Here is a 17,959-nt window from a genome sequence, read left to right as displayed (position 1 = left end):
TGAGCGGAGAAATCAGGCATCTGAACCCTGGGGAGAAGCTTCTGGGATACGAATTAAACAACGGCTCGATGCTCGCGACCTATTTCCCCGCTTCGTATTCGCATGTTGCATGATCGACGCACATTGCTGGTCTGCAAGACAAGTGTCACCACTTGTGGTTGCTCGTCACCGACATGGGTTCATCTGGAATAGTGACTCAGGATGTTGTTGGTGCCTCCTCTCCTCTGAGGTCGCGGTGTGCACGTGTGATGGGCTACCAACAAGGCGGAATGTCTGATTAGTAATAACTTACATAGCCAACCTGGGATCTTGGCAGCACGTGCAAGACCGACTTGCCTCTCATTATTGCCACAATTCAGTCCCTACTCTATCTTAGGCATTGCGACGATGACATGACAGACAACGATCGAAACAACCCCATGGCACGATTATCAAACAGCTTCCATCGTGGCGAACGAGGACTGACCAGGCCAACAGTGTCACAGCCTCGTTATTGAGCTTTAATTGGAAAGGCATCCTTGGCCACATGGGCGGAGCCACTCTGGATCAAGTTGGCTGCTTCCGACCCCGGTCAGGCCGTCAGCACTAAACTCGATTTCTTTGATTCTCTGGTCGAGTAAACGAGATTCCAATTTTTTCTCTTTTGTCATCAAGTCAGGATCATGATTGTCCACCGCACTGCCATGATACATGCAGAGGGCGACTCCTTCCACCGCACACGGAGTACGGAGTACTGATCTGATAATAAGCCAGCCATCGGGCTTTTGCCAAACATTCTACGAGGACTCGTATGCAGCGGTGATTATTTACTTTCCTTGGCTTCCAGACAGCCACAAATGTCGGCGGCGGCCAAGATCAACGGCTGAACACGAGGCTCTGTGGCGGCGTATCGGACTCCTATGGACCGTCCTGTTCCTTTGTCATTCCTGGCTGGCCTAAAGTCTTGGTATTCCATTCCTTTGAGTGATTACCTTTGTCTTCACATTGCTAGGGTTAATGTCGGGCCCTAAACAGGAAAGTCGTTGCCCGTTGAAGATGACACCTGGCTGTGGTTTGCCAAGTTGACGGACTTTCGGTAGGTCTGAGTTCAATTGCCAGGGTTCATCCTAGCAACACATCGGTGAGTCGTGCCACCTGGAAGGATTTTCTTGGGCATGCAAAGTCCCAGATTTCCATTCTAGCTCCTGGCCTGCCTGGTGAGCCTCTGGTATAAGTCAATCTCCCTAGTGGCTTTGCGACAAGCGCACCATCTTGTACCGGCGTCCAGCCTAATAAGCGGAACCATAACCAGGACTTGTCCGGAAAATGCTATTATAATAACGCCAACACCCATCCTTTGACCCCACGTTACTTCATTTAAGGCTGCTCAAGGGCTGAATCACTACTTACTGCTGATACTTTCCCATTTTTTGTTTTCGAATTGTTCATTTACGACCGACCGTACATGAATATTGCGCTGTCGCGAAGAGAGCGTGGCCGATATACCACAAGCAGTCAACAAGTGGGGAAGGCGACGAAGGTGGACAATAACTCCTACGTGGCTGAACAATATCTGCAACATCAGCGTTGAGAGAGGACACAAACCCCGACTACCGTCAAGATGGCTCGATCTCCATTTTTCCCCTTCTACATCATTCTGCCCATTCTCATGATCGATGGCCTGATCGAGTTGAGCATGATCTCAGCGACGGTTGGCTTCCTCCACGCACGAGCTGGCAAATTCTTCACTGTCGATACATCATCTGGATCTTTCGACATCCATGGCAAACCCAAGAATCTATACGTCGACCAAGGCCATACAAGCAACGGCGCAGCAGGGACAGCCATTATCTTGATCGGCCTAGGTGGTCTATTGACCATTTGGTTCGAAAATAGACGGGCCAGGAAGGTGAGTTACTTGTCCTAGACAGCTCATCCTATGCACAGAAGATTGAAAGCTGATGTTGACTGATGTAACCAGACCAATGCGACAAACCACTCCTTTCTCTTCATCTTCTGGGTAGTCATGACTTGGTTGTCAGCGGCCCTGACGCTCTCCGCCCTGATCTACGTCAACGTGGTAGTTGCCCAGACCGACAATCAAACGATCAACCTGACGATCGCCGAACAAAATCCCGAACCAGCAATGTACCCTCTCGACCACTGGACACCGGACAACTGGTTCAAGGCGCTCCTCAAGCTGGACCTCGCGCATTCTAGCGATAGAGGCACGTTGAAGTACCACCTTCGACTGATCAGTGGATGGCGATGGAACCTGATCCCCTTGTTCGTCATCGGAGCAGCGGTGGCGCTGTTGGCCTTGTGGGAACTCATCCGATCGCGACGATGGACGACGGGTGAATCGAGAGAGAAACTGCGTGGTTCGGGACAATCTCAACAACCCAAACCATTCCCTAGCCCCTAAAGCCGTGTTCGATTTCGGGTGAGGAGCAGAACAAGCGAGATACGAAACGACGGGCAAAGCAACGGGGCCATCGTCACTTGTCGAGTACCAAGTACCAACTACAGTGAAGTGAAAGGAGACGGGCCCTTTTCCGGAACGATTCAGCACGGCCGACTTTTGTCGTCATCATGGAACGACATGCATGCATCATCGACACCTCTACCACTTGAAAAAAAGGAGAACGATCTACATTAATCATTCTTAACAACCTTGCCATGAATGATACCCGGAGCGTGGGAAGCGTGGGCGTCGACGGGCGGAGGAATGGACACACAAATTTGCAACCAATTATACGATTATACCCTGTCGTCATTCACTCGCTTTTGGTTACATACAGGACCTTTTGCTTTTGTTTTTTTGTTTGGTCTTTTTTTGTTTATCGGTTCCAACGGAGAAATCATGGTTGATTTCGATCGGAAGTGACGAATTTCTTTTTTGTTTTTGGACTCTTGTGGCTTTGGCATTACCTTTTTGGTTTTTCTGTATTGTTTGCTCGCGAAATATTGATGACCAGGTAGTGAGTGTATCCGTTGACGGATCATGTTTGATGACTGCCTTGGGGGTATAGAATAGTTGATGGTATATATTGCAGTATGTCTACAAAGTACTTTGGTGTACTTGGTAGTGTTTTGATTCTTTTTTGGGGGGGGTGTTCTCTGGATTCTCATTTCCCATCCTCGCCAGACTGATCCGTTCAACGGAGTTATTTACTCTGTCACCTTTCTTGACATCATATATTTCCTTTTCTTTCGGACTCCGTAATCCTTCCCCCCTTTGCAGGATCCGAACGTTCAAGTCCGTACCCGGGTTTAGAATGATATGAAACTCTGACGTCCTCCCTCTTAGAAAGAGACCCCCCAAAAAAGAAAGCGAGCTTGAAAGGAACAGCGTGGGTTCACGTTGGGTTTTTTTCCCTTTCGCAACACAACACTGTTCTCGTCAACTTCAAAACACCTAAATATCTATGATTAACATCCCTTTCGTACCTTGACTCCTAAGTAGGGTTCATCACTTTTGTCATCACGGAATACGTGCTCTTCTCCACCAAGGGTCTTCCGGAGAGTACAGGAACTCATAAATCTGGAGTACGGAGTACCGGAGGATCCATTACGAATTACATGGTACACACTCTCGTATACTCTCACTCACTCACTCTCTCCCCCCGGTAGAGGTGAACCTCCTACTCTCGTCAACATCGGACAACTAGACATGTTAATCAACGTATTGCTTAAAAAAAAGAGAGAATGAACAAAAAGCCATGTCCATTGTCCTGTATGGAGGACAAAAGTATGGAAAGTCGTATTAAATAAGTACCCAACTTAGGTAAGTACTTTGCCTTGCTGCATAAAACAAACCTCAATCCCGGAATGCCGGCAGCGTCTTTCGGCAATGAAACTCCGTAGGTACCTAAGGTATGTTGATAAGTACCATCATGCTATGCATCGCACATGTATTTAGTCCCAGCCCAGCCCATCCCTATCCCATACCATACCATAACTCATGCTATGCTTTGTTCATTGCTCAAATCCCATCTTGACTCATCGTATTCAACGTGATACTCCCCGTAGGTACATCAACCATAACTCCGTCTAGGGTCGCGAACACCAGGTCGCTTCGTGTGAGTTGGGTCGTTTTGCTGAACCAGCCATTGCAAAATGCTTTCATAACACAAAACGAATTGTCGTAAATTCTGAACCATGCTCAGCCGTTGGTGTCGGAAATCATCCACAGTCTTTGCTACCAGATCGACATCGTCTCGATCGACCCAGTCTCCGTCGTCGATGTCCATCTTGTCCCCTCCACCCTCATGAGAGAGTCTCTGCCTCTTCAACATATCAATGACCGAGTCAATGGTGCAAAAAGTCCCTGTTCGCCCACAGCCTGCGCTGCAATGGACCACAATGGGGCGTGCACCTTCTGGTGTTGCCTCATCAGGTCCTACGACCGACGAAGGACTTGAGGAGCCACGAACATATTTGTTGACCTGTTCCACCAAACCAAGCAGTTCATTGGGACTCGCAGGAGCACCAAAATCGGGCCAATCTTCATACTGGATCTGAGTGACTTCTCGCATAGGCTGGAATGGATGTGCAGAGTGACTCAGACTGAAATGGCGTACAACAGCACTGGGAGACTTTGTCGTCGGAGATTTGGCGTCATCCTTCAAGGGAATGTTCGCTGTTGTCGATCTTCTAGGTCCGAGAGTAGGTCTACTTGATGCAGGTGTTCTTGGTGCTGTGCTCTTTGACTCCAGACTGACCCGACGCTCCGATAGCTGCTTAAGTTTGAGAGCCCCAAATTCCCCAGTCTTCCAGTATACGTGGCTCTTGACTTGGCCACCTTCAGCCTCTGCTGTCAGCATGACAATAACGCGAACATCTTGTTCCCAGACAACGCGCCAAAAGTCATTAAACGTGGCCGGGATGGGAGCTTGTGTTGCGATATAATGTCGGTTTGAATACTCGGCCTTGACATGACTGGCATTGATATAATCGCAGCTGTCGTTGGGAACGTCTTGCAGTCGGACTCGGGTGTGATCGTAGGGGAAGATATTATTGTATCGGTTTTTGGAACCTTTCTCAATTCCCGCAACTTGAATTTTGGTGGGCTTCTCGGACCTCGGGGTGCCGTACGAAACGTGAACGCTGAGTGCGTCTTGCATCCGCTTTTGTTCCGACTTCTCAATGTTCAAAAACCGATCTGATACCAGCTTTCCATCGTCGGAGTTGGATGACGCGCGCTTGAGCCAGGTAGGTAACGAACCTTCAGCCTCTGATGACAAGTTTGTAGGCTTTTTGATGGGCATTTGACCCACGCCATCGAGGAGATCCATGTTTTGCCGGATATTGCCGAAGAAGGGATTCGCTGCGGACTTGGTGGTAGGCATGGCACAGCCTCCGGCTACTGCAAGTGTATCGTTCGCAGGAGCAGATATTGATAATGGCTGAGCCGAGTTTCCAGCTCCGGACTGTACAGAGCCTGAGTCGACCAGGTCAGGTACCTGTTTCTGAAAGGCGAGGAAACCACCTTTAACGACCAACCCGACACCATGCCATCCTTCGGTGGTAAACTTTTTGAGTACGTTGAGAGGTGTGACGGCCTCTTTACTCGAGCTGGAATTAGCGTCGTAGACTACAATATGAGAGCATTCTCGCCATCTTGAGAACATTTCCTGATCCCGACCAGAAGCGAAGGTGTCGGCTAGTTTCTGTACGTTGTATGCAGGCCTCTTGAGCAGGGTAGTTGGTATGCATAAGTTCAAAGCGCCTTGTATTCGGGAGTTAGCGTATTGTTGGTACACTCTCAAGTCAAGTACGAGCACCAGGCTAGATTCGTCCTTCAATATTTCGGCAATATGGACAGGCGCCGCCAAAGGAGCCATATCTTTTTGACCAGATAATGGCAAAGTATCCGAGCGCGAGGTCTGGCGTACGAGATTCATCGGCGGCGTTCGAAGCCCATTGTCGGGGAGGGAAAGTCGGGCATGTTGATAGTCTGCCACGCTGTGAGGTAGGTTCAGGGATACCGGTGACTGTTGTCTCGGCAAGTCGAAGAATGAAGCATTACTCGTCTTTGGACCCTGACCTGTGGAGTCCTCGCTAGTGTTCGTTCGGCGACCCAACTCTGGAAGTTTAGTCAACGGCGATGGTGCTTCAGTGTGTGAGGTCGAGGTTGAATTGTTTCTGGATTGGCTAGGTCTGCTGAAAGCTGTGTTCAATGCAAAGCGGTGATTGTGTTCTGACTGCCTTCTAAATGCTTCAAATTCAGGATTTGCCTCAACTGGGACATGCCGGGGCGTGGGCACACCACTCTGGATGCCCGCGTTGCCAAAGTTCCAATTCTGGCGTGCATGAGCGCCTGGATTCGAGTCTGGCGGTATTGAATCATCGCCACCAACGACAAAGCCAAAATAGCTGGGGCTTGGGCTCTTGGGGTCTTTTGTGTGGTGAGGGGAGCGGGATTGCGGCGAGAGCAGTGGAGGGAGAGGTTGGCCGACAGAAGCTGCGACAGGTTGAGCTCTCGGCGTGGTTGAGGGACGAGATGACCTCGAATGTGAGTGTGAGTGTGAGTGGGATTTTGAATGCGAATGTGAGTGTGATGGCGACTTTATCGATGTAGTCGCGACGGCCGACATGTTAACATTGGTCGCCAGGCCGGACGAGCGAGGAGAGGAGGTGGTGGTGTGGTGGCAGGTCATTAAAATGGTTAAGAGGGACGCAAAGGTGGTTTTTGTCGTAATTAAGTCTATGTGGTGGTGCTGAGGTTGAGTAGATACTGTCGAATGTGATGTAGTTTTGATTAGATATTGAGGCGAGGCGCAGGCACAGGCTGGAAAGCTGCAGCTGAGCACTACGTCATGGTGATTCTAGACGGTGCACACGACACGGTGAACGAGGAATGAAAAGTCTGGTCCATGTTCGGAGTCATTGTCTGCAGGAACAAAAAGGACGTGAATGAGTTTGGTGGTGAAGGGAAAGGGTCTTGTCGTGTATGGAGTAGAGGATTGAGGAAAAAGAATAATCAAAGAACCCAGGGCTCAGAGGGGGAACACGTTGATTGTAAGGGAGTTACGATCAGTACGAGTACTGGGTAGAGATACAGTACAGTACAGGACTGCGAGTAGGGATCGCCTAGTACGAGTATTGTACTGGGTACTCCGTAGGTGGTGTAATAGGGGATTAGAAATGACCTACAAGGCCTTTACCGGGGGGCCAGGGGGAGCATGATATTCCTCGTACAGGTGACGAATGTCCACCATTAGGGTGGGAGTGTTGACTACTCCATAAGAATTTGCCCCCAATCACCAATTAACAAGCATATCTTGAGCCAATTTCTCCCCCGGTGCACAATGACGTCGCCGGGCCCTTAATCGAGCATGAGGCTCCCGGGTGGCTGTTTTCTTACTCGCAGGCATGCTCCGTATTGTAGTAACAAGACAGCCCGTGCTCCTTGTATGTCATTTCCGCTCACGAGGGCGAAAAAACAAAAGGTCATTTTTCAGTCTCACCCTTGTTGCTGGCCTGTTCATGCTTTTGGTTGCTCCTTACGAACATGATGTTGTGAATAATAATGTGAAGCAGGATACTCTTACAGTACGAGTACGAGTAACACACAAAGACGAAGGGCGTGCAGGGTCTTCGGCAAAGTGTGTCTCACTGGATCACAGATCTGCACACCAGCATATCTACACCTCTTTGGTACAGGCTTTCAAGGGTCTTTACGGGTCAGCACCCTCTGCCACTCTGCCGGGGCTTCAGGGTCTCCTTGTTCTAGGCTTTTCTAAGGGTCAGAGAACGATGATTTACTGAGCCGCCTATGAATCTGTACAGACTACGCCACTACTACAGACACCACGACTCCGAAATCGCAGTTGGTGTTTGATTGTAAATCCAACACCTCTCTCAGACATTAACAACCACGACTGCCATGTTCCGTACACGATAATGGTATTTCTCTATACCATTGTACTGCATAATTTCAACGCCATTATCCTCACTAGTGCACGTCAAGCGCGTGGCATTGGACAACCCATGGTAAGCGAACACCAGAATCCCCTTCGGGTCATGCCACTTTCTCCCTCGGCTGGAATCGATACGCCACCCCAATTGAAGCGAAGTGCCATGCAATGCCAGTAAGAGTGGATTATCCCTTCGTCAACGGGGGTGAGCACTGACTACCTTGTGCACCCGATAGCCCGTCGTCAACCCAATCAGAACAGGTTCACCAAGCAGTCGCCTACCGACAACGTAGCATATGACCCAATGTCATTCGCATCATCACCACCATCTCAAAGCTAGGTGACTATCCCACCACTTACCACGTTTGGCCGTTGTAGACCCGACACAAAGGGTACGAGTGAGTCTTCGGTTCAGGACGAGTACTCGTACGAGTATGTTCTCTTCCTCCTCCACATCAACGTGGTTTTGACACGCTAATATTGTTTCCGGGGCTTACGTTTTCAGGGCACCGACTGCCCAAATCACTCTGAGTTCTAGACGTCTGTGCCACCGGCATCTGCCGTGGTCTCAGAACTACAGTATCTGCTCCAACTCCTCCTCTTACACCAGTACGAGACACTGGTTGTTGCAGCACGTTGCTGATGCCGCAGTCCCCAATCCTCAACCGAGCTGCTACAATTCCTACTCGCATCATCCGGATGCATGCTCGCCAAACCCACCATTGGCGTCATCCTCTACGGTGGTTGCACACAGGATTCGTGGGAAAGGTCTAGACCTCACTTGTGATGCAAGCTCGGCTCTAGTGTCACTCTCACTCAGCAGCTTTGCCCTCCAAAAGCCGTTTTCTGGTAGTCTCTCTTGGAGAACCTTGAATATTCTATTCATCTGCGCCGAGATACCTTCGAGTTTGGCCCGTGACCATATTTCTTTCTTATTAAATGACGTATCTGTGGGGTTCTTGTGATACTCAAAGACCACGCCGTAGCCGAATATTGTCGTTGCCCTGTCACAGATTCGTGTGACTTGAACTCAGCAACTTCTAATATTAGGCACGAGAACCACCCGAGGCTTTCAGCGCCCACCTTGTTGATCTCTGAAGTCACAATGCAAATCGATTTTCGGCCGCCGTAAATAGGAGAGCCAGTTGTTCTGGGCTCGATATTTGTCGAGAGGAGCAGGCATTTGGCCTCTACCGACTGTAGCACAATCTTCGCCTGCTTGGTGGAGGCGGCCGGTCCTCATAGACCTTCACTCAGGCAGGTGGATCCGAAAATATCGTTGCACTGTTGATGCGGTGCTTCTGACGATTTGGAACTGTGCTGGCTTCATAGCCTTCCGTCTGGCTCACCCTTCCAACGTTCTACTCGTTTCTGCTCCCAATTATCTAGGTCCTTCGCCATGAGTCTGTAATACTCGTCTCTTTCGTTGAGCTCGCCCTTCACCAGCTTTCTTCGTCGAGGGTTATAAGTCAGACTTCCTTGGCCAGACGGACCTTTGAGCCCCAATTCCATGACCTCTTCATCGGTCAACTGTTTGTGTTTTCGATCATAACTCTCATACCGCAGTGCCGTCGCAGGAGTGAGGAGGAAAGAGGCAGAGACCATAAGAGCAATAAAAGGTAGTCCGAAAAAGAGGAATGGGTTTCGCGCAATCTTATTTCGATACGAAGAAGCAATCCGCTCCCCCAAGTCTTGTCCGTGGGTTTGGCTTCTGCGGAAGGGTTTGGACGGAAAGACAGGCATTGTCTGAATATATTGCGACAGTAATTAAAGATGAGAGAACAGTGTGTTTGTCATTGAGGCTGCTGCGAAAATGTCAACCACAATCGCGGAAGGAGACAAATGTAATTGAAATGCCGCAATCATCATGAAGCAGGTGATAAAATTTAAAGCAGCGAGGCCTACAAGGCTGAGATATAACATCGTAAGAAATACAGAACATGACACAATATAGAGAGACAGAGACTTACAAACTACAAGATTCATGCGTGTTTTAAGTGTGCCTTCACCCACTCCGTATCCCTACTAGGATACTCAGACATGAAGCTCCGCACAATACTGAGACCGGGCCCTCATGGGTGCTTACAGCCTTCGGAGCAGAGTTTCACAAGGCTGAATACTGAACTAAAGCGGCATCAACTTGCCAAGCCAACGCGTTCTCCGGACCTTTGGGTATGCTACGCGCTGGATTCTCATTTGCGCTTGCAAGAGGACCATGGATCCTGCGCTGGTTGAAAGCCTCATTTGATCAGCTGAGATGTTTGGCCAACCTGCCTCAAGCCAAGGAGGCTCCAACAGCCTCTTCTCTGGCCTCAATCTGAACACAGGTACAACCGATGCGCAGGGTAAACGAAAATCCATCTTTGATGCTTCCACCTCGCAACAAACATCGCAACCATTCAGTTTCCCTAGCCTCAATACCAACACTACAACAAACAACACAAGCAATACGTCCGGCGGTCTGTTTAATCTCGGTGCTCCGCCAAAAACATCAGGCCCCTCTTTTTCTTTTGGAACGAGCACTACGACCTCTGCGCCATCAGCAGGTATGTTTGGGTCTACCACCGCTACCTCTGCACCTTCAACCGGTCTGTTCGGGACTGCGGTATCTACAACCCAACAGCCTGCCTCTGGGATATCGCTGTTCGGTAACGCAACGACCGGACAACAGCCTGCGGCCGCCGCTGCACCCACCACCCAACAACAAACCGACGCCCCTCCCACACAGACGCGAGATGCCGCATACTTTAGCAGTTTACTGGAGAGACAGAAGAAGAAACCGAGGTTAAAGACGGAGGGTAATGCTGCCATGGGTCAGCTGTCCGGACTCAATATGGATCTGGGAGATCTTGCTCGACGTGCACAAGAAATGAGGCAGCGTGGCTCAAGGCAAGCAGACACACTCGCTGAGAGTCGGGCTCATTACCTGCTTGCTGGCTCTGGAATCGCTCCGGGACAAGCATACAGGGATTTTCAAGCTTTGGGTCCCGATGAGACTCTGTCAGCCTCGCGAAACGTTGCACCAAGTTTCGCTGAGGAATCAAGTGCCTATCTTAGAGATGTTCGTGTCAAGGGACGTGATGCAATGCTAAGGGAAAGCATGGATAGAGTGTATCGAGAAGTTGACAGTTTTATTGAGGAAAGTCTTGGTGTCGACTTCGAAGAGCAGAAGATGAGGATAATGCAGCACTTCGGCCTCGCACTTCCCGATGCTGGTGGCGACGGTACAGAGTCTAGAGGAGGCGGGTTCGGCAGGTCTGCTAAAGGAGAGAAGACTGGATCTGCTGGGGCCTCAAAAACTGTGAGAAGTGTTTTTGGACGGACAGCGATTGACAAATCTATCATCGGCACTCCTGGTTTTGGCGCTGGCACAACATCCTTCTTTAAGAGCGATGGGCCTGTTTCTGCCGCTCCTGGCCTGGCAAGGGGTCAAAACTTACGCGATCTACGAGAAAAGGAAAGATCATTCATTGAAAAAGTCCAACAGCTTAACAATGCACGATTACAAGACCAAGATTACCCAATTTTGCAGAAATTTGCTGAAGCAGAGAGCGAAAATCCTGGAGACAGTCCTCGACAGCTGATTGATGCTTACCATGCACTGCGCGAAATCACCAGAGAAGGGAAGACGCCCCTGAAAGAGCGACAATTTATGGGGGCTTATCTCGACGAAAATGAAGATGCCAAGTATCTGAAGCTGAAGAAACAAGCTTTGGAAGGTTCCCGCAGTTATCTCGAAAAAGCATTCTGGCGTGACTTGAGATCGCTCGTTGACAAAAATCCCCGCGAAGCCGCATTGGGTGGTCAGCCATCTGTGTTGAACATTATTCGGGCTTACATTCGGATACGCGCTGTTCGCCGAGATCTAGTCCCTGATGGAGCAGAACTGCAACAGGTCGGAGGCGAAAACGGCGACTATTGTTGGGTTCTCATTTTCTATCTGTTGAGAAGTGGTTGTGTAAAGGAAGCAGCAGATTATGTGAAGAATGACCCTGCTTTCCAGTCCATGGATCGACGAGTCATCTCATACGTGACAGCTTACGCCGATAGTCCAGACCGACGGTTGCCCAAGGGAGTACAGAACATGATCGATAACGAATACCAGAAATTGACCAAGCTGGCTCCAAGGAATACGGTTGATCCGTACAAAGTTGCGTGTTATAAAGTCATCGGCCGTTGCGACTTGACGGCGAGAAACTTGGAAGCCATTGGTCAAGGCGTCGAGGATTGGTTGTGGCTGCAGTTCAGCCTTGCCCGGGAGACAGGTCGAAGTGAAGAGTTGGCTGGAGAAATATTTGGGTTGGATCAAATCCGGGAGACTGTGACCGAGATTGGTCAGAAACATTTCCAGAAGACACAAGTCGAAGGCTCAAGTGCGTACGGAACATTCCTGCTCATGCAAGTCCTCGCCGGTATGTTTGAGCAAGCAGTGGAGTACCTGCACCATTTCAATCCTACCAGTGCGGTTCATCTTGCCATCGCCCTTGCATATTATGGCCTGCTCAGAGTCTCGGACTTTTCCATTGCGGGCAATGAGCTTTGTAAGTCTCTTCCCATTTGTCGTTGTTGCACACGTACTGACACATCTTGTAGTGACATATTCGACCACACAATTGCCACAGATCAACTTTGTACCTCTTGTGGCCTATTACACTGGTACATTCCGAACCGCCTTGCCGATTGCCGCTGTCGACTACCTTTCTTTACTGTGTCTGAACTCCGACCTCAAGCCTGCAAGTCTAGGAATGATTCATACCAACGCTTGCCACGAGTGCTTACGAGAATTATGCCTCGAGACTCGGGAATTTGCCAAACTGCTTGGCGATATTCGAAGCGATGGAACGAGGATCCCAGGGGCGATCGAGTTGCGTGCAAAATTGATCCATCTTGATTCCCGCGAGGAGTTTTTGCGATCGATCACTAGTCAATCTGCAGCAATTGCAGACCAGCGCGGACAGATATCTGACGCGGTATTGCTATATCACTTGTGCGAGGACTACGACAACGTTGTCACAGTGCTCAACCGGGCGCTCGCCGATGCGGTGTCTTTGGATCTTGGAGAGTCGCCCATACAGTTGCAGCCACTCAAACCACGAAGAGCCGACGGACAGAGTGAATCAGCCGCCAGCACACAAGGCAATGGGCCTCAATCATCCTTGTCGCTGACCCAATCTACATCGTCTCCGGTGGAGCTCGCTCGCAACATGATTTCTCTCTACAACGACAATGCGCTCTATTACAACAAGATATCAGCGAGCAACCGAGATGTGTGCGGAGTGCTTCTTCGGCTGTTGTCAGTCAGAGCCAATCTCGAAGCGCAGCCACCCCGATTCATGACCGCGCTGGAGGAGCTCAATGATCTTAATATCTTGCCACTGCGGGCTAATGGCAAGATCGCAGAGATTCGCGCTACAGCTGATTCTTTTGCTCAACTGCCACAAGTGCTTGCCCGGTGTGCTGGAATTAGTGTGGTGTGGGCAGTGCGAGCCATAGGAGGGGAGAGGGAGAACATCCTAAGAAACGGTAGATGGGAAGCCGGTTACAGCGGTGATACGGATGGGATGAAAGATCAACTGAGTGACATGGCCAAGGATCTGATGGTGTTTGCTGGGCTGGTCAAGTACAAGCTGCCGGGCCGAGTCTATGATATGTTGACCCGAGCCGGCGGAGATGTCGGGGCATATTGAAGAGACGGACATGGGTCATGAGCTCCATAGATATGTCCCTAGGAGAATAAAAATGGTGCCTGGCATGCAGTAACTAGTTGAGAGATTTCTGCATGAATCCTAGTCGTGTTGCAACCCGATAACGGCGGGTGTAGAGTGGAACAGACAAAGCAGATGGCTAACGGTGACAAGGCCGCAGCGCAGTGAAATACAGTAGATGTACAATACACTTCGGTATAGGCAATTACAATTGTATGATCTGGATAGCACTTGTGGCGTTGTCTGGGGTATGGCGGACACTGCGGTCCCATGGGTACAGAGTGTCCGTCTCAGTATCTGCCTACCCTGCAGTCGAGTGTCTCAAAGGGTTTGATGGTCAGATGAGCTGCCGGGCTTCGCCCTCGACTACGAGTACGACTTCTACCTAACGTATCCGCATCTTTCCTTGGTGGTGTGTGAGTGACAGTGCCCACCGTGTTGTTGTGGCTCACGGTGATAGGCGCCATGGCCAACCAAGTGCAAAATTTGATCTCATCTTATCAGATAATTGGTGTCATAGAGTGGGCTGCATTGGCTCTTCTCGCCGCTACATTGGGCATTCTGGAGCCAACTACATCCCGCGCTCCCTGGGCTTCCTCTACCCTCGTTTGTTCCACCGCGCCCATGTTTCAGTGACGCACCTCAAGCTTCCTAAAACCATGCTATGCTCCCAGGGTTCGCTCAACAACATACACCTACCTCCTCCGACCCAGGCATTGCCCTGTCTCACATCCAACCCTCTCACCCTCTCCAAGGTGCAGAGCAAGATGCTGTTGAACCATCACCGAGTCCGGATCAGCGAAGTACCACGGCCGGTTCCTTGCATGGTTCTGATCTCCACGAACCCTTTCCACAATTCCCGGTGACGCCGCCTCCTCTGCAAGACCAGGAGCCTCGTGGTCTAGCCTCGCGCGTCTGGCACGCAATCATGTCTCGAAGTCCTCTCTTGCTTATCCGGTCCTCTCCCGCGCTGGGCACCGGCTCGTATGGCGCCGTGCCACTCTTGGAATCACGGTCGAGGTCGAATTCAATCTCAGAGGACGAAGAGAACGGACACCTTCGGCCACGGAGTAGTAAGAGTCGTGGGAAGAGGGTACAGTCGGAACACGAACCCCAGAGCAACCATGCCCATTTTGCGGATGCTCGACGACGCTTTCGCAGTACAGAGTGGCCGCGAACCCGTCGGAGGCACTCTTCGTCAGCCAGTGATATCGGCATGGGGTTGGATTCAAAGACGTCCTTCGCGGTAAATGGACTGATCGGCGAGGGTAAAGGGGAATCGTCACCCGACAGTACACCTGAAAATGCCACCACGGATGAAGACGAAGAGGACGAGGCCGCTGCGGAGGACGACCCCCCGGATAATTCTCCTTATCCTGAAGTACGAGCCTCAGTCCCGGCGACTGATAATGCTTCCTTGTCCATCAATACACCTCGCATGTGGATTTTATCCTTGTTTTTCGCGATAGCGGGATCGGCCACCAATTTATTCTTTTCCTTGCGTTATCCCAGCGTTGCTATAACTCCGGTCATAGCACTAGTACTGGTTCATCCTATGGGCAAACTATGGGATTTGCTCCTGAAGCGAAGCTCCGACTCTGACGAGGTTTTTGTCAGTGGGACTCTCCAGACCAAAGACAGCGTTTTTCCACAATCGCGTGGCCAACGGATACGCTCTTGGCTCGCCCAAGGTCGCTGGAACGAGAAAGAACATGCTTGTGTATACATAAGCAGCAACGTGTCTTTTGGTTTCGCTTTCGCGACCGATGTCATTGTCGAGCAACACAAGTTCTACAAACAGGAAGTTCCCATTCTCTACCAACTTCTCCTCACCATTTCCACCCAAATTCTGGGTTATGCATTTGCTGGACTCACGAGGAGGTTTCTGGTTCGACCCGCAGCGATGATCTGGCCCGGCACGTTGATGTCGACGGCCATGTTTACAACAATGCATAAGGATGAAAACAAGCCAGCGAATGGATGGAGGATTTCACGATATCGCTTTTTCATTTATGTCTGGGCTGCAGCATTTGCATGGTATTTCCTTCCTGGGCTCTTATTTCCAGCATTGAGTTACTTCAGCGTCGTCACATGGTTTGCGCCAAAGAATGTGGTTGTCTCGAACCTGGTAAGCGATTTTATCCCAGCGGACTTTTCAACAGCTAACCATCCTAGTTCGGTGTGGCTTCAGGCTTGGGTCTTTTCCCAGTGACCTTTGACTGGGCTCAGATTGCCTATATCGGCTCTCCACTTTTGACCCCGTGGTGGGCTGCCGCTAACGTAGTAGGAGGACTGGTTCTAGTCATGTGGATTGTGGCACCTATTCTATGTATGTTGGATTCTGGCCTCGCAAAGAAAGGTACTGACTTTTGGAAACAGACTACAAAAATGTCCTCTTCTCAGGATATTTGCCTATACTTTCCTCGGCTGTGTTTGACAACTCTGGCAAACCATACGACGTCAGCAAGATTCTTACCCCCGACTTTCTATTCGACAAGGAGGCTTACGACAACTATTCCAAAGTCTACCTTCCCATCACCTACGTCCTCTCCTACGGCGTACAATTTGCCTCACTTTCGGCACTTTTGACGCATACGACGTGCTGGCATGGTCGTGATATATGGCGACAGTCACAACAAGCCTTCAATGAGAAGCAAGAACAAGCAAATATCGGATACCAAGCCGTTCCAAATCCAGACCGCGAATACAGCCTACGCAGGGTCAGTAGTCAGACCATTCGAGCTGGAGGTGAGGATGTTCACAATCGATTAATGAGACGATACGAAGATGTGCCCATGATATGGTATGCACTCACCTTTGTGGTGATGCTAGCCGTTGGAATATTTGTTGTCGAATATTATCCAGTTCATCTGCCTTGGTACGGTTTGCTGATGGCACTCGGCATCACCACTGTTTTGTTCATTCCAGTGGGTATTGTCATGGCCATCACGAATCAACACAGCAGTCTGTACTTGATCTGTCAACTCATTTGCGGCATGGTTTTCCCTGGCCGCCCAGTCGCCAACATGGTATTTGTGACGTACTGCTATATTAGCTCTGCCCAGGGCATCAAGTTTTCTTCCGATCTGAAACTGGGACATTACATGAAAATCCCACCAAAACTGTTGTTCAAGGTTCAGATGGTCGCCACATTGGTCTCGAGTCTGGTACAGATTGGTGTTTTGAACTGGATGTTTACAAACATTCCTGGGATATGCACTCCCCAGGCGATCAACGGATTCAATTGTCCCATTGCGCGGGTGCATTTCAACGGGAGCATCTTGTGGGGTGTCGTCGGTCCACAGCGGTTCTTTGGTCCCGGGGCGTTGTACAGGCCACTTGTGTGGGCATTTCTGGTCGGGGCCATTGCACCCATCCTTGTGTGGGTCATGGGTCGCGGCAAGAAGAAGACGATATGGCGCAAGATCAACTTCCCGGTCCTGTTTGGCAGTTTGAGTTGGATCCCGCCTGCCACGGGACTCAACTTTTCCATCTGGGGAGTGGTGTGCTTTGCATTCAACCACGTCATGAAGCGTCGTGCATCCGCCTGGTGGGGAAAATACACCATGACCATGTCCGCCGCGTTGGATTCGGGGTTGGCATTCTCACTCGTCGTGGTCTTTTTCGGGTTCGTGTATCCCGGTGTGATGGATGGGTTCAAGTGGTGGGGTACAGAAATTTACAAGCAAGGCTGTGACTGGCAAGCATGTCCATGGTTGAAGTTGGGTCAAGGGGAGAAATTCGGGCAATAACTTTGGACATTTGCTTGATATTCTTCAAGACATCTTGATATTGTGTACCTTGCGTCCTTGCTGGGATGGTCACTGGTGCAGTGGTGACGGTATAGTTAGAATAGACGTGTCCGGTGTGACGAAACGTGTCGATGTTCTCGTTGACGGAGGACTAGATGGTGACTGATGATTTAATGATGACAATGAAATGATCTTGAATAAAGAAGTATGAAGAAGTCTGTCGTTGAACTAGACTCCTATCAAGAAGGGGGTTTACTATACTGAAGTGAATCATCCTGTTGAATCGTAGGCTGTCACTCTTTTGATTTTCGAGTGGCCAATTACTGAGGAGGAAGGAATTGCATACCTTGAAGCTTCACTTTACGGAAGTGATGAGGACTGATTTTGGTGGTGACTGTATAACCTCGACTGGTAATGTCTACTTGTATAGATGGTCTTCTCTACTCTTGATTCTAAAAGCATGATCAAATTATAAGGACAAATAAAATCAAAAAGAGAAAGAAAGAACATAGGACGGTAAAGTGAGCCGAGAGAAAATGTCGAGTCGTAAGAAGATTGTCAAGTTCGATATTGAAAAGAGATCAAGCGAAGAATGATGTTG

General features: G+C 49.9%; 5 protein-coding genes across 5 annotated transcripts; 3 read left to right on the top strand and 2 right to left on the bottom strand.

Moving 5' to 3' along the window:
• The first annotated feature begins 1,144 nt into the window (after positions 1-1,144).
• On the top strand, positions 1,145-3,058 carry PV06_01303 (uncharacterized protein). Its single transcript, XM_016401901.1, has 2 exons — positions 1,145-1,888; positions 1,961-3,058. Exons 1-2 carry the CDS (start codon positions 1,601-1,603, stop codon positions 2,402-2,404), a joined length of 732 nt encoding a protein of 243 aa, XP_016268954.1. The 5' UTR covers positions 1,145-1,600; the 3' UTR covers positions 2,405-3,058.
• A 303-nt stretch (positions 3,059-3,361) lies between these two features.
• Positions 3,362-7,120, bottom strand: PV06_01302 (uncharacterized protein). The gene has a single exon (XM_016401900.1). It carries the CDS (start codon positions 6,639-6,641, stop codon positions 4,017-4,019), a length of 2,625 nt encoding a protein of 874 aa, XP_016268953.1. The 5' UTR covers positions 6,642-7,120; the 3' UTR covers positions 3,362-4,016.
• Positions 7,121-7,690: 570 nt separating this feature from the next.
• PV06_01301 (uncharacterized protein) lies at positions 7,691-9,723 on the bottom strand. Its single transcript, XM_016401899.1, has one exon. The coding sequence runs from the start codon at positions 9,642-9,644 to the stop codon at positions 9,228-9,230; it is 417 nt and encodes a 138-aa protein (XP_016268952.1). The 5' UTR covers positions 9,645-9,723; the 3' UTR covers positions 7,691-9,227.
• Positions 9,724-9,866: 143 nt separating this feature from the next.
• On the top strand, positions 9,867-13,811 carry PV06_01300 (uncharacterized protein). Its single transcript, XM_016401898.1, has 2 exons — positions 9,867-12,442; positions 12,495-13,811. The coding sequence occupies exons 1-2, from the start codon at positions 10,159-10,161 to the stop codon at positions 13,586-13,588; spliced, it is 3,378 nt and encodes a 1,125-aa protein (XP_016268951.1). The 5' UTR covers positions 9,867-10,158; the 3' UTR covers positions 13,589-13,811.
• A 381-nt stretch (positions 13,812-14,192) lies between these two features.
• PV06_01299 (OPT family small oligopeptide transporter) lies at positions 14,193-17,580 on the top strand. The gene is made up of 3 exons (XM_016401897.1): positions 14,193-15,734; positions 15,782-15,935; positions 15,986-17,580. The coding sequence occupies exons 1-3, from the start codon at positions 14,271-14,273 to the stop codon at positions 17,356-17,358; spliced, it is 2,991 nt and encodes a 996-aa protein (XP_016268950.1). The 5' UTR covers positions 14,193-14,270; the 3' UTR covers positions 17,359-17,580.
• Positions 17,581-17,959: the final 379 nt, after the last annotated feature.

The sequence above is a fragment of the Exophiala oligosperma genome, assembly GCF_000835515.1.
Source record: "Exophiala oligosperma strain CBS 72588 unplaced genomic scaffold supercont1.1, whole genome shotgun sequence".
In the NCBI taxonomy this organism is placed as follows: Eukaryota; Fungi; Ascomycota; class Eurotiomycetes; order Chaetothyriales; family Herpotrichiellaceae; genus Exophiala; species Exophiala oligosperma.
The sequence above is the reverse complement of the archived record's forward strand: the minus strand, read 5'-3'. Positions and strand labels throughout refer to the sequence as shown.